At 37.0% G+C, this 24,978-nt stretch overlaps 1 protein-coding gene across 6 annotated transcripts in view; it reads right to left on the bottom strand.

Moving 5' to 3' along the window:
- Positions 1–24,978, bottom strand: part of LOC135846555 (uncharacterized) — a 148,396-nt gene that overhangs the window by 7,851 nt on the left and 115,567 nt on the right. The window contains exons 1-5 of one of the 6 annotated variants that reach the window (XM_065365723.1): positions 18,760–19,011; positions 4,376–4,564; positions 4,105–4,260; positions 3,685–3,956; positions 3,380–3,585 (exon numbers count right to left, since the gene is read on the bottom strand). In XM_065365723.1, the coding sequence (XP_065221795.1) occupies positions 3,380–3,585; positions 3,685–3,956; positions 4,105–4,260; positions 4,376–4,526 (785 nt within the window). In that variant the 5' untranslated portion in view covers positions 4,527–4,564; positions 18,760–19,011. Of the gene's footprint in view, positions 1–3,379; positions 3,586–3,684; positions 3,957–4,104; positions 4,261–4,375; positions 4,565–15,545; positions 15,565–15,782; positions 16,069–16,166; positions 16,250–18,759; positions 19,012–24,978 lie in introns of those variants that run through there. The other 5 variants (XM_065365724.1, XM_065365718.1, XM_065365722.1 and 2 more) reach the window with 5 other exon arrangements.

The raw sequence follows: 24,978 nt of genomic DNA, 5'->3' as shown, positions 1-24,978 counted from the left end.
CCTTGGGCTTTGCCCAATTACGTCCTACGAACATCTTTTTTTCATGTTCTGCGCTTCTCTTGAACTACTCGCACCCTCGCTTCGCTCCTGTGATTTCGCCTACCTTTGGGGGGACATTGTCCCCCCTGCACCCCCATGAGCTTCACCCAAATTACTCCTTCCGCAATTTCTTTCTTATGTTAGCGGGGGGACTCTGTCCCCCCTGCACCCCCCTTGGGCTTCGCCCGACTCCCTCCTTCCGCGATTTCTTTCTTATGTTAGCGGGGGGACTCTGTCCCCCCTGCACCCCCCTTGGGCTTCGCCCAGCTCCCTCCTTCCGCTGTTTCCTTCCTATATTCGCGGGGGGACTCCGTCCCCCTTGCACCCCCCTCGGGCTTCGCCCAACTCTCTTCTTCCTCCTTCAAAAAATGTGGTAACAAACCTGTCTTGACTCTGAAACAGGTCAAATGGGGGTGGAAGGTTGAAACCGGCAAAAGGCACTTCAGGTACATCCTCCAACTGTACTGTGAAAATTTGAGCCATCTAGGTCAATTTGGAGGGGCTATAGGCTTTCCTAAATGTCAAAAAAACACATTTGACCCTAGAAAGAGGTCAAATGGGGGTTGGAAGGTTGAAACCTGCAAAAGGCACTTCCGATACATTCTCCCAATGTACTGTGAAAATTTGGACCCTCTAGGTCAATTTGGAGGGGCTGTAGGCTTGGCTAAAGGTCAAAATTTTCAAAAAACACGTAAAATCGATGAAAAAATCCACTTTTTTGACCCTGGAGAGGGGTCAAATGGGGTTGGAAGGTTGAAACCTGCAAAAGGCACTTCGGGTACACCTTCCCAATATACTGTGAAAATTTGGACCCTCTAGGTCAATTTGGAGGGGCTGTAGGTCTGGCTGAACGTCAAAAAACACGCAAAAATCCACTTTTTTGACCCTGGAGAGGGGTCAAAGGGGGTTGGAAGGTTGAAACCTGCAAAAGGCACTTCGGGTACACCCTCCCAATGTACTGTGAAAATTTGGACCCTCTAGGTTAATTTGGAGGGGCTGTAGGCTTGGCTAAATGTCAAAATTTTCAAAAAACATGTAAAATCGATGCAAAAATCCACTTTTTTGACCCTGGAGAGGGGTCAAATGGGATTGGAAGGTTGAAACCGGCAAAAGGCACTTCGGGTACACCCTCCCAATGTACTGTGAAAATTTGGACCCTCTAGGTCAATTTGGAGGGGCTGTAGGTCTGGCTAAACGTAAAAAAACACGCAAAAATCCACTTTTTTGACCCTGGAGAGGGGTCAAATGGGGTTGGTAGGTTGAAACCTGCAAAAGGCACTTCGGGTACACCCTCCCAATGTACTGTGAAAATTTGGACCCTCTAGGTTAATTTGGAGGGGCTGTAGGCTTGGCTAAATGTCAAAATTTTCAAAAAACACGTAAAATCGATGAAAAAATCCACTTTTTTGGCCCTGGAGAGGGGTCAAATGTGGTTGGAAGGTTGAAACCGGCAAAAGGCACTTCGGGTACACCCTCCCAATGTACTGTGAAAATTTGGACCCTCTAGGTCAATTTGGAGGGGCTGTAGGTCTGGCTAAACGTAAAAAAACACGCAAAAATCCACTTTTTTGACCTTGGAGAGGGGTCAAATGGGGTTGGTAGGTTGAATCCTGCAAAAAGCATTCAAGGGGCATCCTCTTATTGTATGCTGAAAATTTGGACCCCCTAGCTCAATTTTAGGGGTGAGGGGGTCAAAAATAGGGGTAAAATGTGGTTTTTCCCAACTAAAATGGAGTGGGGATGACCTAGGAAGCTGAAATTTGGATATGTTGATCACAATGGAGGTTCTGACCTATGGTATGATTTTGGACCTTTTTCGTTCATTTGGGGCCTTCTTATGCCTCTCCCAAAAAATGACCTTTCTGTAATTTTCAACTTTGACCCTTGAAACTTCGGGGGTCAATTCTAGGTCCTACATGAACTCCATTTCCCAAGTTTGACCTTATTTGATCAATTAGAACAGGTTCCAGGTCATAAAATGTAAAAATTCAAGTTTCGGTGAAACTTATATCTATATATAAATAAATATTCTAGGGGGTAAACTCGTAACTTTTTTCTTGATTAACCAGCAAACTCATAACGTTTTGACAAACTCGTAACCTTTTCAGGACGTGACTTTTCGATGAGGTGCCATATGAATCTACAAGGTGTGGGGAGTCTACTGGCAAAGTTTGAGCAGGGACGTGAGATTGCTGTTTATACAATTTCACTTTTGACTCAATTTTCAAATGAGTACATAGCCTAATTAACAGGTATGAGGATATGAGGAAAAGGTTTTTATTGCCAAGAATCATTTTTTACGTTTTTTACGTTCTTTTTGGTGATTTTGGTGGTTAAAGATGTCCTCTTTCACATGGCGTGGTCAAAAATCGTCTAAAATAAATTTTTGACTGCTGAATTTTAATTTTAAGTTGACTATACAGGTCCAAATTTTTGTGTTTTTCAATCTAAACATTGATTTTACGGGAAAAGTATGCACCTAGGAAAAAAATGCAATGAAGGAAATTGTAGAGAATTAAATTTCCTTTCTGCTCAGAGCTGGTTATTTTTCTGTAGGATGCTTTGTTAAAAAAGCATTTGCGAAAAACAGAGACGTATGAGACTTTTAAAAAAAAGCATTTCTGAAAAATTGATGTTCTGGCAATGAAATACCTTTCCATAGGTGACCCAAAAATCAAGTTAACGAATATAACGCGGCCTAACATCGAGTACTATCAGGCCTATGGGATGACGCGTCGAGCGTATGCACAGCAACGAAGTTACAGAGGGGTCTTGAGATTGTTGTTTATACAAAACGTTATGAGTTTACCTGTATGCGGCTATATATAAATATATGAATACACGTACCTAGTACCTTGTGGTGCCCGGGTCTTTTATGGTAATTGTGGTGCCCGCGTACATAGAGGATCACATATATATGTATGATAAAGGTGTTTTGGAGCAGTTTATTTTTTTTGCGGTTTTTAGTCATAGTGGTGCCCGTTATATAAACTTGGTACTTGTGGTGCCTGCCTCAAAAATTTTTTTTTCACCTTAGAGTGCATTTCATCAAATTCTACATCGTTTTATATAAAAAGACCTTGTGGTGCCCGATTTGGGCGCCACAAGCCCAAAACCGGGCACCTCAATGACTACGTATACTTAAAACGGGCACCACAATGACTAAGTTTAAATCTATATATATATAAAAACTGACACACCGGGAATCGTCTAGTTTGAGCTTAAAACGTCGAGAACTATCAAAATTTTTCATCCCCGACCTTTTTATCCAAAGTTGGGCCTACCGCAATAGCCATCATTTTTTACAAAAATTTGGCTAAAAATTACGTAGTCTACTTACACTTTATTTTTTCCATCCCATATCTGACCAGCATTCGGATACACAATCATGGGAACATTTTTACCAACCAAGGTGGATAGGAGTTCGGTGGATATCCTAGATTCAGTGCAATTGACTCCGATGGCGATAAGTTGATCGGGATTCAATGACCAGCATTTTAAAGCAGCTTGTTGGAACTCTTCTCCGTGAGCTATGTGTCTTTCATCCTTGAACCAGCCAGAAGAAAAATCTCAACGTTAAAATGAAGATGAGAAAGGAAAAAGAAGAGGAGGGTAAAAAGCTACACAATATGTGGATTGACTAACCTTGCCTGAAAACGATAACCAAGCTTTCACGTTTGGAAATTCTTTGACCAGTTGGACCAACATTTCGGCTTCTTTTTGAACGGGTAGAGTTTCGAATGCGATGATATCGACTCCTCCTTCGACCAAAGCCTGTATCCGCGGTCGATGCCAATCTCGTATATAATCGATATTGTATTTGTCTATGTAATTACCGTTGTACTCGGATCCATCTGCCAGGTATGCGCCGAATGAACCGATAGCACCGGCGATAAGGTGTTTTTTATTGTGATCAACTGCGTTGGCGAACATATTATACTATACATTGTAGTTTGAGTGGATGAGGAAGGGTGCGAGGGGATCGAAATTATATTTTATATCGAGAGTTTCGTAATCGTAATACATAATTGGGTTTTGTACGAAATACTTTACAGGTACACTTACTGGTTTTTTGACTTTTTTCAATGGCAATAGCATCGTGACAATTTTGTACAGCTTGTTTGATCAGTTCGAAGCTTTGAGTTTCGTCTAAATTAAGGTATTTCTTGAACCCTTGTATGCTGGCTTGGTATGTGTTAGTGATGAGGATATCGACACCACCTGTAACCCAAAATCGCGCCAAGAGCCGGATTAGAATAGAAGAATTTGAAGTCGGACCCTGATGATGAAAGCGAATTGAAATAATACAAGAGAAGGTAGGTACATATGTGCTTACTTCGAACGTATTCCCGATGTGTATCGATAACGGCTGTGGGATCTGTAAGCAGGCATTGCGAGCCCCATAACGGATGACCTTCGATTTTATCTTTGATCCGAGATTTTAATTGAGTGGTGAATCCGCTTTCGATCATCTTTACTTCTTCCATTTTTGTGATAGGTTTGGTTTTTTTGGAAGGAAATTTGGCTGTGAAAAATATTCAACTTATGAAAAAAATATTAAATAGGTACTAAGCAAACATTTTATTAGGTATGCTAATTTACTGTAATTTAATACCTAATAGCCGGTGGAAATTTCTTTTTTAGATGGGTTTTGATACGAAGATCGAGGTTGAATTGAATTTTTGAAATTACAAGTGATATTGACAGATTACTAAAAGTGAGAATTTTCGCACCAATCAATTCCAAATTATTTTCCTAATTTTTCCAACATTTAAAAATGATTATAAAATCAAATCGTAAGCAAATTGCGTTCCAATACTTTTGAAAAATATTTTGATAACTTCTGATTTGAATTCCACAAGGTGTTAAAAAATCACCCATCTTTCTCCCCCTCATTCTCTGATTTAAATTGTTATAAAATCGTCTCTAAAAAACTGTGTCTGTCAAAAAAAATGGCAAAACAAGTGCAAGTACTTATGGCTGAGTCATTCCACGTCAATTCGACCAAGAAGTGTGGAGGGGGTCGGTGATTTTTTTGAAATTTTTCCTGTGGAAAGACCTTCCGAAGGGATAACCAATGGCGCAAATCGCCCTCCAGCCCTTTTTTAAAGCCTATTAGGGGGTGTCAAAGTTTTCAGTGAACTTGAAATATCATCCATTTCAGTGGTGGACTACTCGATAACCGCGATACCTACTAAAATGGAACTTTTTCCAATAGTTAGGGGTTTTAAAAGGCTTTTTGGTGATATCATATAAATCAGTGTTGCCACTTTTTTTCGTACGAAATATTAGCTCGAAAAGTTTCAAAAGGTACATAGTTTTCGTATCATTTCGACTCTCAAAAATTCTGAAAAAAATATAGGTATTATGGACAACTTTTCATGCCAAACAACATATTAAGAAATTGGGAATTGGGATGGCATTATTTCGTAAAGTCGATTTTTAAAAATTAAAAATTTGCGAAAAAATTGGATTTTTTAATTTAAAAACATGAGAAAAAAGTTCTGATTGGTGAAGTTGAGCCATTTGTCCCCTATTTTTACGTATCCGCTGAAAACGTTGAAAAAAACTTTCAATCGATGAAATAAACTCATCACAAAAAGATCAAAATTTTAAAAAAAATTCAATTTTCAATTCCAAACATTTAAAAAAATTTAATTTATTCAATTGTTTTATTTTGATCTCTTTCTTACGTATTTCATGAAAAAGTATAAAAATTACATTCATATAGCAAAAAAATTAAAAATCGTTTTTTTTTCAATTCACTCAGAATTTTGATTTTTTTGTGATAGTATAGGTAGGTAGGTAGGTACTTATGTTCATTTCATCGAGTGAAATTTTGTTTTCAACTTTTTCAACGGATAAGTATAAATAGGGGACAAATGGCTCAACTTCACCAATCAAAACTTTTTTTCATGTTTTAAATGAAAAAATCATTTTTTCGAAAATTTTTAATTTTTTTAAATCGACTTTACGAAATAATTCCATCTCAATTTCTTAACATGTTGTTCAGCATGAAAAGTTGTCCATAATATATTTTTTTCAGAATTTTTGAGAGTCGGAACGATATGAAAACTACGTTTTGAAACTTTTTGAGCTAATTTTTCGTACGAAAAAAAGTGGCAACACTGATTTTTATGGTATCACCAAAAAGCCTCTCAAAACTCCTAACTATTGGAAAAAGTTCCATTTTGGTAAGTATCGCGGTTATCGAGTAATCCACTGCTGAAATGGATGATATTTCAAGTTCAATGAGAAGTTTTACACCCCCTAGCAGCCTTTAAAAACAGGCTAGAGGGCTGCAATTTGCACCATTGGCTATCCCTTTGAAAGCTCTTTCCACAGGAAAAAATTTCAAAAAAAATGCCTCCCCCTACAACTTCTTAGTTGAATTGACGTGGAATGACCCATGAATGAAATACTTAACTCAAACTTTTTTGCATTTTTTCACAAATTGGAATTTTCTGACAAATTTTATCGAAAAACATGATCTTTAAAGGCAATTTTGACAAAAAATATACTTTTTTGACAAATTTGAAAAAAATTAGGGCATTTTGAGAAAAAATGGGACTTTTTGACAATCTTGGCAATTTTGACTAAAACTAAAATTTCCTCACAATTTTCACAAAAAATTACCTAGCACAATTTGACAATTCTGAGAAAAGTGGGACTTTTTGAAAATTTTGACCTAAATGTTGAAGCCATGAAAATCACCTTTTCCATAAGTTATTTTGATTTTCGAATAATTTTTTTCAAAGCTTCTTCTTTCACTTCGTTCGGGCAGATTTGAATTCTACCGTACCCACGTTTTTGCCAAAATTACCAAAAAAAAAAAGGAGGTATTGTTTATTTACTCAAAATTTTCAGAATTTTGTATTTGGCCAAAATATTTCTAAAAATTTTTTGCTTTTTTCTCCAAAACGAACGAAAAGTATTGAAGGTGTACAATTAGGAACTCATTCATAAAAATGTCGATTTCGTTGAAATTTTGAAAAAAATATCTTATTTTCTGACAAAAATGCTGAAAAGATCCAATTTTTTTCTAAATTGCACAAAAAAAACTTCCGTCTTCTGCCAAAAACAAGTATGTAAGTACGTTCTTACTATTTTTCATCAAAATTGTCAGAAAGTCACGTTTTTGCCAAAATTGTCGAAAAATCTTGTTTTCGCCTAGACTCATGAGAAGTCCATTTTCTTGCTATGACGTTGAAAAAACCCCGTTTTTTTGTCGAAATTGTACTAATGAAATAATTTTTTGAGAAATTATAGAGCGATTTTTTGGTTGATATATTTCTTGGAACCTGTTAATAGGTTCTCGACCGGTATTTGAATTGTTTTTTTGGAGCGAATGGAGACGAAATTATTCGTGTTTTTTTTTTTTAGAGCCACCTAGTTCAGGGGCTCTCAATCAGTACCTGACGGTTTTTCCAAAAATGAAAACAACAAAAAACCTCAATAAGTAAAAATTATGAATTAGTGAAAGTTTACGATATTATCCAATCAATGCTCTCCTGGAACTGGTTCAAAAATTGTCAAGTACTTACCAGTACTTATCTCGATTGTACATATTTAAAATGGCGCAGAAAATTCAAATTCTGTTTACAAGGCTTACAGCTAGGAATGATTTTTGTTAAGTACATCATTGGAACCAGTTCAGGAGTTCTGAACTAGTGTAAAATTATTCCTTGAAAAATCAGTGGTTTTCAACCATATTGAACGTGTACTTATTTTCCTATCCGCAAATGGAGGTACCACAATGGACGATTTAATTTAATATTCTTTCTAGTTACATGTTTTTTACAAACTGAAGCTTCAACACTTCTTCTCACTTCTTTAACAAATATGGAATATTGTAAAATAAAAATGAATAGGTAGGTACAGTTAATGTTTGGAGTGTGGGAACCGTTTGTTTCGCCGCGGACGTTTCGCCGCGGACGGTTCGCCGCAGATCGTTTCGCCGCCGCCGAAAAAACAGGAAAAAGGTCATTTTTAAAAAAAGCGTTCGTTTCGCCGCCACGGTGAAATATTACGTAATGATGAAAAATGAAATTATGTTTGATAAAATTATAAGTATGTAGGAGGAGCATTCAAAAACAACTGAGACCAAAGCCATAAAACATTCTAAAAAATGCATAGGTGTATTTCAAAAAAATTTTAATAACTTGAATAGCACTTCCCCAGTTCCTCCTGACTCTGTGCACAAATTTTGGTGAGTCTACAACTTTGCGAACGTGTTTGAAGAGCTTTTAAAGTTGACCTGTATGAAAATCGCCTACCACATTTTTGCAGCGGAACTCAGAATCATTATACGGTATTCGGATCCAAGACCACTATTTGAGACATGTTTTTGAATATTTTGGGTCAGAGTCAGATGAAATAAGCAGCCATTACAGAACATCTCTCATTCACCATGTACTATCTACTTCTCATTCAGTTAATTTCATGTACGTACATATGAACATATGTATATTACATAGGTATCTACTTCCCATTAACTTGCATTTTATGTATGAACAGATGTGTATTATGTAATATATCACTGTGGCGGCGAAATGAACGCTTTTTCAAAAATGACCTTTTTTCGGCGGCGGCGAAACGATCTGCGGCGAAACGTCCGCGGCGAATCGTCCGCGGCGAACCGTCCGCGGCGAAACAATAGGTACCCTTGGAGTGTCTGTAGCTATTGTTCGGTTTCTTTTACAAAAATGAAAATAAGTTCCTCGCATCGAGCAAATCTGCGAACTATTTTTGTAGTTTGAAATTTTCCATTCTTTCAATTTTTTTCTTACTCGCCATAATATTATTACGAAGCACTTTTTTCAATTTTCCAGAAATATTCGCAAAACGTTGATAATGAATAATTTTTACAAATGAATAAGCGTTCTCGAAAAGGAAGTAATTCGAAGAAACGAAGTGAAAACATCGAATGAACCAAACTGCTAACATTACAAATTTTCGTCTTCCGAGTGTTTCTCGTAATTTTATCTCATCGGAAGAAATGAAATTACGGAAGTGAAGAAAGATGGAGAATTAGAACCGCAGCTCTAGACGAAAAACTCGATAAGGTTACGTCGGTGAGGTAGCTTCGCGTGTACGAGAAATACCGTAATAGAAATAAATAACCTCGACCAAAGTAAAAAGAAAAGGATTAACCTAGTCGAGCTTATTGTTAAAAAACGAGAGAGTGGTATTCATGGAACCGTTTGATTTTTGTCTAAAGTTTGATTAAATTTTCACGAAATTCTTGACTCGTACCTCCTTTACCTCTTGCCCCACGTTGTGAGAAATTGGTAGGAAATCTCGCTCGCGGGTATTTTTTACCTTTAGATTTATTTAATATTTAACGTTTTGAATATTCACGTTCGTTGGTATAGGTACCGACTCTTATTCATCGTTTTATAACTTGAGAAGAAAAACGTCTGCTGGTTAGAATTTATTAAATCTAATACGAGTACTTTCAGAGTGGAATTACTTACAAATAAGTATCGTATCGTTATCTTCGTCGACTATAAAAAAATTCGCTTTGAAAAGTACATAGAAAGAGACAGCGATGACTGTTCTCAGCTACCTACTAAAATCTCAATTCGTGTACTTTGTTTTTTCTCGAGAGTGCTTGAAAGGATATTCGGAAGATTGAGAGAGGGGGGAGTGAATTAGGGAGAACTGTACGTATCCAAATATAAGTACATATAATATTTGAATTACGTTCAGTTACATCGTAAACACGACGTGAAATAACGTTCATTTATTTATTCGCTAGAAAAAAGAGACCTCGCTGTATCCAAAAACTAGAATATCAAACGTTTCGTCTATCTCATGTACAATGATCCTGTCACAAATCCGTCTGCCATTACTCCCTGTTCGACAGTCTGGGGAAAAACGGGTTCATCGAACGAGTAAACGTAGAAAATTACATTTAATTATCGTTGTTCGTCGCGAAATACGAACGAATTTTACTGGTGAAATATTCATTAAGTGAAACCTGCTCCATGTTGAAGAATTTTTCATATTTAATTTTATCGACGTTGAAAAAATACCCCCTACTTCCATTCCCTTTGCCAGCTCAGCAATTCACTACCCTTAAGTACAGAACGCGACGTTTACCTTTAATGGGAAAATAACCCGAGGTGGTGCTTATTTTGTTAGGGTGTGTTCGGTAAGTTTGCAAGGTGACCCCCTCCTCCACCTTCTCATCAGCCACAAAGTATTTGCCGGATCATCGTACGAGTATCACTCACTGAGATGTACTCATGTAGATAGATACAAATACGTTTAGTTGTTGGAATTTTCTTTTTCTATTACAGCCAAACCACATCGACTGTCGAGTTGCTCGGTGTGCTTAATGTTATCCTGCAGCTTCATTAAAAACGTGATTTTCACGTCGACGAACTTATAATAAAATTTTAAATGCCGGGTTAGATAGGTACATACGTACGTAGAAGATAAGTGTGAAGAGAAGAGGGTGATGGCTAAACGACAACGACCCTTTTTAATTATGCGACATGGTCGCCGTTTTATGGCGAGTAACAAGTTTATCGTAATTATTCGTCAATGTGCGACGTACGATATTATGGTGTAACTATTTCAACGTAAAACGTATTATCGAGATTATCTGAGCGTCTATCTAGGTAGATTTTTCGTCCAGTAGTTTCCAAAAATTAATTCTATGGTATGACGATAGCTATTGGAAAAAGGGAAGTTTCAATTCCCCAACAGGCTACATTAGAATGGGATCCCAAAGGGATGAAAGATTTTTGGGGTATTTTTCATTTTTGGTAACTCTGAAAATAAGATAATTTTTTAAGAAAACGTTTCTGTACTACCTATGCTGAAGAAGCTATGAGTATCTCTGTTCAATTTCGAGAATAGCCATTTTCAGTTCAGATATTAGGTACTGTATTGAAATTGAAGTACATATATTTTTTGTTTGGGCTTTAAGTATTTTGGAACAGTAGAAAAAGATGAAGGTGGTATGCACGGCTTATTATTTTGAAAATATGTACCAATTTTCTTTTTGATAAAAAAAATAGTCCTGTTTTGTTTTATAAAAACTGGCTGAGTCTTGTTTTTTTTCAATTTTATAGTCCAGAAACTATGTCACTGACCTTAAGAGACCAGACAGACAAAGAGATGATCTTGGGAAGCCATAGTTACTGACAGACAGACAAATGACATTGGGAATCCAGATACTTGGACCAATGACCTTAAGAGGCCAGACAGACAGACAGACAGACAGACAGACAGAAAGACAGACCAGGACAGACAGGACAGACCAGGACAAACAGGACAGACCAGGACAAACAGGACAGACCAGGACAAACAGGACAGACCAGGACAAACAGGACAGACCAGGACAAACAGGACAGACCAGGACAGACAGGCAGACAGACAGGCAGACAGACGACAATGACAGACTAGATACAGATCATTGAACTGGAGAGATGAACCCGACGCGGCGAGTCAATGATCTTAAGAAACGAGTGAGACAGGCAGACAGATAAATGACATTGGGAATCCAGACACACAGCCCAATGACCTTATAAGAAGCCAGACAGACGAAGTTGTAAAGATACTGACGGATCAATGACCTTAGGAGGCCAAACAGGTAGAACCTTAAGAAAAGTCTCATTTTTTACAAAAACTGCCAATAAGGGTTCATTTTTGTCTAGACATCCAAGATGTATCAACTTTTGCCTTTGCTGTAAAAAACCCCCTATTTTTTTGAAATTGTCAATAATAAATCTCAGTTTTTGCCAAAATTGCCAAAGAGTTCCTAATTTTTTCTCGAACTGCTACAGAAGCCCGGTTTTTTTAAAAGAAAATTGTAAAAAAAATCATGCCCTGGCTTTTGTTGCCAAAATTCTCTGAAGGTTCCATTTTTGCCAAATTTTCAAGAAACCTATTTTTTTTATAATACTCGTATAAGCGGAGTGATAAACCAAGCCATACCTCCAAGAAAAGTCAGAGCGGAAAATAGAATAAGAATCTACAATACACCCTATTGACAAAAATTGTGCGTACAACATGCTGAAATGCATGCTTTTTTGCATATCACACGCATGCGTGAATTTGGACTTTTTCAAAAAATCGCATGCTATTCAGCCAATGAATAGCATGCTTAAAAGTAAACCAAAAGTATGTACAAAAAGTGCGGAAATTTTAGCAGAAAAATTGCTCAAACTCACTGGCAATAACATCTACTGATTAATTGTGAATTTTAAGACATTCTAATAGATAATTTTTTCAAAAAAGTTGAAAAAAAATTAAAAAATTTCCGGTGTATGCGGGGATTGATTCCAGGCTCCTGTGATGTGCGGCCGCTCAACTCACTCAACCACCTCGCAGCTTAATAGTTTGGAGGTTATATTTGCATAAATGTCATCGACCTTTTATTCCCTATCTGGACAGCGATTCCAATTGGAATTCAAGCAAATATTTGATGCAAACCTCCCAAATCGAGTTTGTAAAGAATGCCTCTGCGCATTGCGCAAACTCATCTCTTACCTTACCCCACTTCCCAAGTGTATGATCATAATCGCGTGTGGAAGGAGATAACCACCTTCCACACGCGATTATGATCATATGCTTGGGAAGTGGGGTAAGGTAAGAGACCAGTTCGCGCAATGCACAGAGGCATTCTTTACAAACTCGATTTGGGAGGTTTGCATCAAAATGAACCCTTGGAATCGCGGTCCAGATGAGGAGAATAAAAGGTCGATGATAAATGTTATCATTTTTGGACTTAGAAAAATTTTTACTCACTGGTGCATCTTAGAAAATACTTGGTTGCTAGATTGCTTCTGTTTAGCATATGAAAATGTACATTTTTAACGCGATAATGCAAGCTTTTACACCAGTCCAAAATCACACATTCTTACGCATGCTTTTAAGCATAATTTTGTTAATAAGGTATATAAAGTCAGCCAAATACTTGATTTAATTTTTGGAAAATTCTTTTTTTCATTATAGAATTTTCGAAAGTTGATGTGGAAGTTCAACTGCTGTTAAAAAATCTGCGAAAATGTAGGAAACTGCAGGAACAAATGGATGGAACTTCCGAGCCATCGAATGTTGGGCCTACTGATGGAGTAAAAACTGCTGTCGAGAAGAGTGTCACCGAAGTCAAAACTGTTACTCTAAAACCAGCCAACAAAGTAGAGCCTGCTTCATCAGTAAAAAGTTCTGAAGACCTTCAGGAGAATGGCCCAAACGATCTTTCTGAGGCATCAATTGTGCAGATTAATTCATTGCCCTCTGTTGGTAGTGTAAGCCTTGAAAAAATTGATCAGGTTATTCCAGAAGATACCAAGAATGAGTGGTGGAGAGAAAAGGTATACATAATTTTTAAATTGTCTGAAACATGTACTCATTTATTTACACAAGCTGTTTAATTTATCAAGTTCTCTTTTAATTTTATGCCTGCAGGACTTGTCTACACTTAACCACTGTAGCTTAAATGCGTTAACAAATGAAATTCTTAACGAAATATTCACGAAGGAGGAACTTGCGACTTCAAATCTAACTGGGAAATTTGCGAATGCCGTTAAGAATACAATCACGGATAATAGGCCACCGAAAAAGAAGCTGGATGCAGTTCGTATTCAATACATGCGAGGTAGGTATACTGCAATAGTCATTCACACTTCTGTACAAGCTATTGCACCATATTAATCATCTCTATTTTCCACAGATTACGTAATGGAAAAGTTTCCGCCTGCGAAGGGGGAGGAGGCCAAATTTGAGAAAAGTTTCTTGCAGGTCATTCGCCAAAAATGCAGTAACTCTGCAAGAGATGCTCATAATTCGTAAATTTCACAAGCAAATGACTTGAATGTTTTTATGTTTTTTTTAAAATTCACTTTCACTGTTTTTTTTTTGCTGTATATTAAGTGAGATATTTATACGTTTTTGTTAAAAAGTATGTTTAAAGCTTTTTTTGAAAAAAAATTGCTTATTTTTGCAACTTTATTGTTATTGAATAAAAATTATACCATAACCACTACACATACGAGTACATCTACAATAACCATATAAATTGACCAATGGTTTTTTCGCCACTATTAATTACTAATGGTAGTAGTTATGGTAATGGTAGTCTATATGGTTACCACTACCACTACCATTGCAATCTTTACTACCATTGGTGATGAATGGTGGCGAAAAAACCATTGGTCATTTTTTTTAATGGTAACCATTAGTTTTTTTGCATACGGGAAATCACTGGTAGGGTCAGATGTCTTCTGGCTATCAAAGAATTGATATCTTCTTTGCATAGCTGAAAGGACCTTAGGGAGTATTCCACTGCCCTTAACACAAAGAATATAGAATTGAGTTAACCTCCTCTTTTTTGGTTTAAGAGTATTTGAATTAGGGACCAGGCCTGCTAAAGCATTGGTGTTGATAGACCGCCTTTGTGTATGCCACACTTTCATCGATTCTCATTGTGGCTGCTTCTGTACTTACCTATTTGAAATCTTTGGTTTATGTCTGAAAGTCGTAAGGTTTTAACCTAACCTTAATCTGAGACTTGCTCCCTTAGAACTATTCGCAACTAAGTAAAAGCCATGTACAGTTTGGTTAAGCATAATCCCCGAATCAATCGCGTAATTCGTGTTTTATGAAAATTTCAAATCATCACATGTGTTTGTTTTCTTCCACTACACATTGCAAAACGAGCCCGAGTTTTTTTGCCTTTTTGGTCATTGTTGAAAGGTCATAATTTTTTCAAAAATATAGTGCCTACTTACTGATACTTATACTAATACATAATTTATCTCTTGCCAAAATTGTCAAAAAGTCATAAAACTGTCAAAATAAATCAAAATTGTCAGGGTATGCCATGTTTGCCAAAATTGCCGATAGTCAAAGCATCCAAAAAGTAATTAATTTTGCTTCAACTTTTTAAAAAGCCCTATTTTTTTTTTTCAAAATCAAGTAGGTCTTGATGTCCCGTTTTTTGTCAAAATTTCCCAAAATTGCATTTTTTTCAATAAAATTTGTCAAATGCCCCTGTTTTTTAAAAAATGGTCAAATAATTTTTTTTTTTAAATAAAATTGTCAGAAAACCTCTATTCTTGGCAAGATGTCAAAAAGTTCCATTTTTTTTTTTTAATCAAAAGTGCCAATTTTTATCACAGTCAAAAAGTTCACATTATTGCCAAACTTGCTAAGAATTTCTTGTTTTTTGCCAAAGCATCCAAAAAGAATTGATTTTTCCTCAGTTCTTAGCTGAAGAGAAAGTTTGTTTTTTCATAATTATTGTAATAAAGGCCATGTTTTTAGTCAAAATTTCAAGCGGTCCTGTTTTTTTTTTTTTTTTTTTTTTTTTTGCCATAGTACTTGCTAAATAATTTTAATATTCAGCCAAAGTTGCAATTTTCTGTACCAAAATGGCAGAAAAAGGTCCCGTTTTTTGTGGAAATTGAAGTCTGCACCTGCGTGGATTTTTAGGCAGGTACCTACCTAAATGATTTAAGACCATTTTTCATCAGGTACCTACTACCTACTCATAGAATGCGTTGAACCACAGTTTCTCTTCAAAATTGGCCGCTTTAATTACCTTTCTTTTAGCTCTTCGTGCATTATCATTTTTTTCACGTATACCTAATCTAATAATTGCAAGAATGAAAAAGAAAAAAAACCGTCGAATCGCGACTAGGTATGGTACTCGAGCGATATGGTACATACGTACGATCACGTTATCACGATATGCATAAATATACGTATACTTTTAACTCGCTTACCGGTATATGGTATATTTACGATAAATAGACGTGTCTCACATTCGATTTTCAACGAAAGAAAAAAAAACAACCACTAACGTGAAACTTATAATGCTAACTGTATAGTGAATACCGCGTGCTTAAACTGCGAACTGAACAGTAAGTGTACGCACTTATCTGTTCGTATAAGTAAATATCTCTCGAAAATTCGAAAATGTAATATAAGTATAATAATTAATTATAACTGTAACAGTTAACACAGTAGAGAGAGAGGTAGATCAGATTTGACTCGAGCTCTTTAACGTATGAATAGCGTTCGTTGTGTTCGCTTTAAAAGCTGATAAGTGTGGGAGATTTAACGCGGCTGTGCCTCTCATAAATACAGTAGATATACATATTACTTACGTACAAAGGTTAGGAATACTGCAGTACATACTTGTATACTAACTTTAAGCGTATACGATACATGGCACGAATTGTAATATGTGCTCGTATGTCTAGGTAGGTACTTTTTGATAACGATTTTACCGGCAGATAAGTTCGTTTGGTAGTTAAGTACTCGTAAACGTTTAAAATACTCACCTAATTGTAGTTTTTCTTTTTCGAGTGGGCCAGATTTACGTCAAACAGTACTTCACGTATGTGTACTAAAGGCTGTTTAAATTGCTGCAAAAAATACCACCGAAAGGGATTTTCAAAGAGAGTCAATATTGGGATTGATTAGATACGTTTTTCTACTTACATATGCACTTAGGTATACCTATAATGTTAGGGATGAATCACGAAGAAAAAAAATCCGGGGATTTTGACCAAATTCAGTGCAGACCTCAATTTTGAGTTCAAAGTCACTTAGAATAAATTTTAGCTCCGGAGTTGCCCTTGGAGGGGAGATAGGTACATTTATAAGTTCATTTAAAGAGGGTGGATTTTCAAAAAAAAGGAAAAATAGCCCAGCTTCAAAAGATAGTATTTGAAATTCTATGTCAACCTAGGCCATTGCCAGAAAAATCAAAAACTATTACAAGATTTTTCAGAGTAAAAAAAAAACTTTAAAAACGCTCCCCCCCCTCAATTGTTCTAGGAGACTGATTTTTGGACTTTGTTATAGGTATACATTTTGACTTTCTACCCATTGATTCCTAGAGTAACTTTGTTCAACTTTTTCCCTCCCTCACTCTCTAAAATTGAAAAAAACTTACATCACATCTTCGGAAACAGAGTGAGAGGGAGGGAGTGTGAAATATTCAATATTTCAGTTTCAAGTTTTCTTGATTTCAAGTGTTTTTCCAATCAACTTGAACTGAATTCTCGAGAAAGAAGGAGGGTCATTATGGCCATTTTCGTGCCCCTCGCTACTTCGAGACTTGAATAGCCTTTTCTTATAGGGGATGGTCCCTATTATTAATATCGGGTGATATTTTCCCAGGGGAACCCACAGGAGGGCTGTGGGGTGGCCCCAAAGTCGAAAATTTCAAAAAATTTTAGAACCACTGCTCGAAAATGTAAAAAATTAAGAGTGGCGAATATATGTTGCTTTAAGGGTAAGCAATACATCTTTGCCGCAAACCGGACCTCGATAGCTTTTTTTCATGGTTTCCCAAAATGTGGACCTCAAAAAAAGTCAAAAATTGAATTTTTCGATATGAGCCAAGTTGTTGAGGGGGTTGCAAATGATATCAATTGAACTTACTACTAGTAGCAATAAACCATGAAAAGGGCATTAGCGGGGCTCGACGGGAAGGGTCAAAAAAGGGGGTTTCAAAATTTTCAAAAATAGAAATACCACCACCACAACCCCCAAAAAGGTCAAAAATGAAAAAAGTGTTACGTGCTGCATTGCTTACCCTTAAAGCAACATATATTCGCTACTTTTAATTTTTACATTTTCGAGCAGTGGTTCTAAAATTTTTTGAAATTTTCGACTTTGGGGCCACCCCACAGCCCTTCTATTGGTCCCCTGGGAAAATATCACCTGATATTAATAATAGGGACCATCCCCTATAAGAAAAGGTCATTCAAGTCTCGAAGTAGCGAGGGGCACGAAAATGGCCATAATGACCCTCCTTCTTTCTATTTTTTTGGAAATCTATACTTCAACTCTAAGAGTTTGAAAAATTGATTGAATTTTCCCTCCCTTCCTCTTTATTGGAACCAAATCACTTCAGTAGGATAGAGAAGTATTTCCTCAAAATTTCAAAAAAGAAAATGAAAACCGTTCTAATTACAGAGGTACCATAAGATTGGTAGTAACAAATATTCATCAAAATTTTCGTCAATTAAGGAAACAATTATGTATCTCCAAAATCATTTCCAAATTGAGACCTGGACTTGAGAGGGACAAAGGAAGGATACAAAATTGCAACACCGCATCGCATGTTCATCGTCACGTGGTACAGTGGTACGATTTTGTATGTCCTACTGTCTTATCTGTGTACACTCGTACATACAAGTATAATCTATTCGTTTAATGAATAAGTACACCGCAGTGATAACGACATAACAAATATTCCGCGAAATTATTAATAAATCATTCGAGTACTCATTTGTTTATTCAACGGTAAAATTGTTGCCATCGTACAATGTCCGGTCTGGGTTTTACAGGAGGGAAGTTGTTGTAAGTCTAATGTCTATCACTAACAGCATAAATATCCAATATCCAACCTCCCCAATGGGGTTAGGAAATAGATGAAATTTTTTAGCAAATGCAAGGCATCGTTCATTCAAATTGCAAATTTTATTTTCATTGTGGTCGAGAGAGGGCTGGATAATATGAACTGAATTTTTCAAGTTAGAAATTTTTTCAAAATTTTCATCCGGCGAGAGGAAGTGGGGGGGCACAATTAATTTACAGAAATTGTGAGGAAAAAAAGGTGAGAATTTTGCTATCGAAATTTCGACGAACTATTTTTTTAAAAATATGCCTACTAAGATAGATAAGAACGCATAAGTACCTACATTAAAAATATGAGAAAAATATAATCGTAAATTGTCGAGTTACCTGCGAGAAGAGGAGTACACTATTTCCACGTATGCTTGAATTTGAAAAGTTGCGCGCGCGATATACGTCTTTGTTTACATACACCTATCTACAGCTACTTTTATGTACATACCTAAACACAGGTATTACGTAAAAACACGCAAGAGCCAGCAAAGGTATAAGATGAACGTTCGAACTCGAAGAAAAGTTACTATTATAGAATTACGAATTACGAAAAAAACACGCTATAAAAAGATGTTGCTCAGCTTAGCTTGTGAAATGTTGTTGCTGTGTCGTTGTCGCTGAGCAGTTTTAGTCATCGGTGAAATTCAGATAAACTTAACCGCGCCGGTTAAAACGCCACTGAAAGTTTTACAGTCACGCTATAGAGAGTATTTAGGGTGATATTGGTAAGTATTTCGAAACGAAGTTGGCCTGCTGAAAGAGCATCGAGAAAAAAACCAATTGAAGGGATTTACGTTGCTGGTTGGTTTCTCAAAGTCTTTAGATATTTTATGTATACCTTACCTACCTATACGAATAACGGAAAGAGAACAGTAGAGTTGAAAATGTCGAAAGACGTAGCCGTAGTCGGCGGGGGTTCGCTTCGGGGTTTCGTGATGTGTACCTATTTGAACAAGCGGAGAGATTTTTCAAAAGGGATAAAAATATGTGGTGGCGTTTATTCAAGGAAGCGGTTTCGTTCGACCGTGAAATGTGCCTATACTGCGTACCAATCTAGGTATGTATGAATTGCTGGCGCGGTGTGGGTTGGCGACCCGAAAATTGTGAATTTTTGCAAAAAAAATGTGTCGTTTTTTATGTTAAAACGTGGGTAGCTATAATAGAGATGTAGGTAACAGAAGAAAAAAGGGGTTTCTGTAGCACTGATTGGAGAATTCCGATTCTTAAAAAATTCTTCCATTTTTCATCGAGAAAAATTCTTTGGAGGAAAACCTTTTCGTACAAAATTTCCAATTCTGTACGCATAAACCAAAGGTCGGCAGAGGCTTACAACTGATTATGATAACACTTCCACTCGAGTCGTGTTGAAATCAGCTTTCTAATTTCATTTGATGAAATTTTGTGGAAACTTCAAATTTTAAAATCTACTGCAGGCTCTAGAGTTGGTCAAAACGGGTCAAAACCATTTCCAGTCAATTTGACGTTATCTGTGATCAACATATCCAAATTTTAGCTTCCTAGGTCATCCCCACTCCTCTTAAGATGGAAAAAAACTGAAAATAGGGGCAAAATAAGGGGATTTTTGGCTTAATTCCGCTTTAAATGGGGTGGGGATGACCTAGGAAGCTGAAATTTGGATATGTTGATCTCAGATAGGGTACTGTCCGATGGTATGATTTTGGACCCTTTTCATCCATTTGGGGTCATATTATGCCCCTCCAAAAAAATGACATTTCTGTAATTTTCAACTTTGACCCTCCCCACTCCAGAGGTCAACTCTAGCTCCCAAAAGAATCCCATTCCCCAAGTTTGACTTCATTTTATCAATTAGAACAGGTTACAAGTCCCAAATCATGAAATGTAAAATTATTGAAATCACATCACTTTGAGGGGTCGTAGCGCCACTCCCTTGAGGCTAGGGAGTTGGTCGATAGCTCATTTGATAGGTATTGGGGAGGAGATGAAATGATCACTGGGCTTATTTTACTCAAAATTCAATATTTCAGGAGTTCTTGATGAAAAACTGATTTGGGGGGGGGGGGGCTTTGATCCACTGTGGGGGGGGGTAGCTCGAGGGGTAGGAGCGGGGACTTTTAGTATGTTATTCAGCACACCACCCTAGATAATATTCACCAAAAAAAAACTTTGTTTGCAATTATGTTTGGGTTCGCCCATTTTTTTTTGCTATTTGCCTGGGCTATTTGTACCATCACCTACTATCTCAAGTAAATAATTGTTTTCTTTATATATTTTGTTATTTTCATGTTCACTTTGTTATCATATCCTACTGTAAAAGAATTAGAGAACTTCTGTAACTGCATTATTTCATTTTTTTATAAGTAGTACCACGATTATTCTTTAAATAGTTGATAATTTGTTGGTTATTTCTGAAAAAAATTGACCTTTTTCAGATAAGTAGCAGCGTGTAACCCATTAACATGGAAATTAGATTTTTGAACAATTTTATCATGCTATAAGATTATTGGATTTCAATATGCAAGTAGTTGAACTTGAAATTCATGCATCAATTCTACAGCGCAGTAAGTACCTAAGTAAGTTAGTAGGTATTGCCATTATCTTCAATGAGATCAATTATAGGGATCTTAATTTATATGCTTCAATTTCCAAAGGGATAACTTCTAAAGGGATCACATATCAAGCTCATGCCAGCCCTTTGCTTAGAAGATGTTTAGTTTACAGCAGACCTTTCGAATCATATGCATTTGAGAATACATCTTGAATTTCCTCAACATTTTGACAAAAAAGGGCCTCAAAAATTACAAAAGTTTGGGTTTTGGGTTACCTACATCTCTCCCCTTTCTGTAATAGCTTAGCATTGAATAGATTGAAATTTTAGATCTGAGGTTAAACTAAGATTTAGAAAAAAATAAGATGTGGGCTATTTTGTAAGTTTTAAAACGTACCTATTGTCTTTTTATTTTGTAATTAAACATTTTTAAATTGCTGTTCAAGTTGTTCAATATGTCCTACACAATCATATGACTCTCGTTGTTGTTGCGGTTCCATTTCCTTTACAGGACATTGGAAATCGCATTTGAGTGGTACCCTAACAGGGTGAGGCGAATGCCTATGCCACAGCAATTATTCTGGGGAATCGACGTTGTTTTGAGCTTTCACATAGTAGTTTCCCGTTGCTTTCTACGCTTATCTACAAAGTAGCTCATGCATCACTAGCGCGGTTCTTACAACTCTGAGTTCAGTAATCACTGCTACCTAAAGGTGCTTAAACCAGACAGCTTTTTGATACCAGCAACAGTACCAGCAACAGATTGTGTGCATTTCTGTTGCCTCTGCTGTTCTGGTGCTCGGAGCTTAACGTGTAATAGATGTTAAATGCACTACAATGGATACATTACACGTTAACGCCTGTATCTCTAGTGGGATTCGAACCCACGACCTCTTGTTCAGAAAGCAGTGGCTCAACCCACTAGGTATGCTACCGAGCAGCATATCACTCTATGTACATTACTTTAAAAAATTCAAAATTGGTAACTTTGCTCAACTTCCATCTGGGTCATTCCATGTCAACTCAACCAACGTTTTTGGGTCATGTCCTTCGATTCTGCTCAAATTTTTTTTACAATGTCTACCCACCCAGTAAGTAAGAAAGCCGCAATCAGTTTGGTCCCAGCCCCCTCAGGGGGCGGGTGGGGGGGGCTTCCATTATTTTCACATTGTCTCGAGGTACTCAACTTCAGCCGCCCATTGCTCCAAAACTATGATACTTTGATCAAAACTGATTTCACAGTTCGAAAGGGCATTGAATTTTGAACTTTTTAAGCATTTTGAAATTTTCAAAAGTTGAAAGTTGAACTTTCAATTTGAAAGTTCAAATTTCAAAATGGCGCTGTAAGTGGGAGCTACCATTTAAAATTTTGAAAAAATTTCCATAGATGTACATTTTGATACTTTTTCGAAATATTTAGGTTTCGAGTTGGGTCTCTTTGACGGAGGGGGAGCACCCCCACCCCCAAATTTGGGTGAAACTTTCAAAAGAAAATCTGGGGCATGTGATATATCGAATTGTATGTTTTCGGCGACGCTGAACACGAATATGATGTCAGATTTTTGATTGGACCCCATCCACGCCCCCCGGCACCTACCCACAGGGGGTAAAAATTCAAAAAAGTGTTTTGTTCGTGCGACACATGAAATAGTATGTTTTTTGTAACGTTGAATACGAATATGACTTCATATTTTCGATTGGACCCCATCCACGGCCCCCAGCACCTCCCCAAGGGGGGTTAAAGTCAAAAAAATGGTTTGATTCGTGTGACACATGAAATAGTATGTTTTCGATATCGCTGAACACGAATATGGCCTTAGTTTTTCAAAACCGACCTCACCCATGGCCCCCAGCATCTCCCCAAAGGCGTAAAAGTGAAAAAAATGATGGGTGAGGTCAATATGAAAAACAAAGGCTATATTCGTGTTCAGCGATATCGAAAACATACTATTCCATGTGTCACACGAATCAAACCATTTTTTCACTTTTACCCCTTTGGGGAGGTGCTGGGGGCCATGGGTGAGGTCGGTTTTGAAAAACTAAGGCCATATTCGTGTTCAGCGATATCGAAAACATACTATTTCATGTGTCACACGAATCAAACCATTTTTTTGACTTTAACCCCCCTTGGGGAGGTGCTGGGGGCCGTGGATGGGGTCCAATCGAAAATATGAAGTCATATTCGTATTCAGCGTTACAAAAAACATACTATTTCATGTGTCGCACGAACAAAACACTTTTTTGAATTTTTACCCCCTGTTGGTAGGTGCCGGGGGGCGTGGATGGGGTCCAATCAAAAATCTGACATCATATTCGTGTTCAGCGTCGCCGAAAACATACAATTCGATATATCACATGCCCCAGATTTTCTTTTGAAAGTTTCACCCAAATTTGGGGGTGGGGGTGCTCCTCCTCCGTCAAAGAGACCCAACTCGAAACCTAAATATTTCGAAAAAGTATCAAAATGTACATCTATGGAAATTTTTTCAAAATTTTAAATGGTAGCTCCCACTTACAGCGCCATTTTGAAATTTGAACTTTCAAATTGAAAGTTCAACTTTCAACTTTTAAAAATTTCAAAATGCTTAAAAAGTTCAAAATTCAATGCCCTTTCGAACTGTGAAATCAGTTTTGATCAAAGTATCATAGTTTTGGAGCAATGGGCGGCTGAAGTTGAGTACCTCGAGACAATGTGAAAATAATGGAAGCCCCCCCACCCGCCCCCTGAGGGGGCTGGGACCAAACTGATTGCGGCTTTCTTACTTACTGGGTGGGTAGATATTGTAAAAAAAATTTGAGCGAAATCGAAAGACATGACTTTCAAAATCGCCTTTTTTTGGTTGAGTTGACATGGAATGACCCCTGAAAAAAATTGTACCTATTCATTTACCGTAAACTGGGGTAACATTGAAGGATTTTTCAGTATTTTTTATGTTTAGAGGTATGAATGGCGGAGGTAGGGGAAATGTGTGTGGTGCTTTTGATAAAGCTATGTCAGCACTACGTTTTGGCGGTTACAGAAGTTGTCTACCTTTTTCCTGTCAAGCGCAAGAGCCAAAAGAAGTGCCCTTCAAAGTTACCCTGCGTTTGGGGTAACTTTGAAGACCCCTTGAAATGTGCTTCAATCAAGGTCAAAAATTATCAAAAACATGAGTATTCACTTTTTGGTCACTTTATACGCGTCAAGTACTTACAAAATGATCCATATTCACAATTGAATTTATGAAAGAGTGCTCCAAAATGATAATTTGGAATTTTTCTAGTTTTCAGGCGTTTTTCATGCATTTTGGCCAATTTGATCCAATTTTATGATTTTTTAATGATTTTAGAGCTGTTTTTCAAGTTTTCACATCGTTTTTAACAAGTTTACTTACAAGCATTTTCATGCATTTTCGTCCAATTTTACCAAAATTTCATGATTTTTTTATAGACTTCGAAGTTACCCCAGTTTGAATATTATTTTTTTACTCCTCAGGGAACAACTTTGGCACATGAACAAATGCGCTAATTTATAGTCGGGAGATGTGCCAACACATCTATAATGTCACTTGACTCGTTCTTTGAAAATTCAAAATTCCAGACACCAAGCTTTTCATGTTAATTAAAATTGATAAAAACAGCACTTTTTTTCGCTTGCTTTTTCACTGGTGTTGGAACCACTAGTTGAAAATGATAAAATAGGAAAAATAATCGCCAAAGTGTACTCTATCCATTCCCGGTGTCAGAATTGTTCCATACTTCATAGTTCCACCGCCATGGAGCATAATATGATGAAAAACCGCACCCTTCAATGTTACCCCGCGATTTCAATGTTACCCCAGTTTACGGTACTCAACATAACTTTGTTGTGCACACCCCTCTCTATGCAACCAGCACTTCCAGCCCTCAAACCTCCATCTTCGATGATCATGATCATGAACAATGAACATAAGTCATAAACATGAAAACAAAATGATACTACCACTCCTAGCGAATGATACGTCAACAGGGCCAGGTTGCCCAATGCCCATTTAATTTGTACCCCACTG

Source organism: Planococcus citri, chromosome 5 (assembly GCF_950023065.1).
Source record: "Planococcus citri chromosome 5, ihPlaCitr1.1, whole genome shotgun sequence".
Taxonomy (NCBI): Eukaryota; Metazoa; Arthropoda; class Insecta; order Hemiptera; family Pseudococcidae; genus Planococcus; species Planococcus citri.
This window is presented reverse-complemented; position numbering and strand designations above follow the sequence as displayed.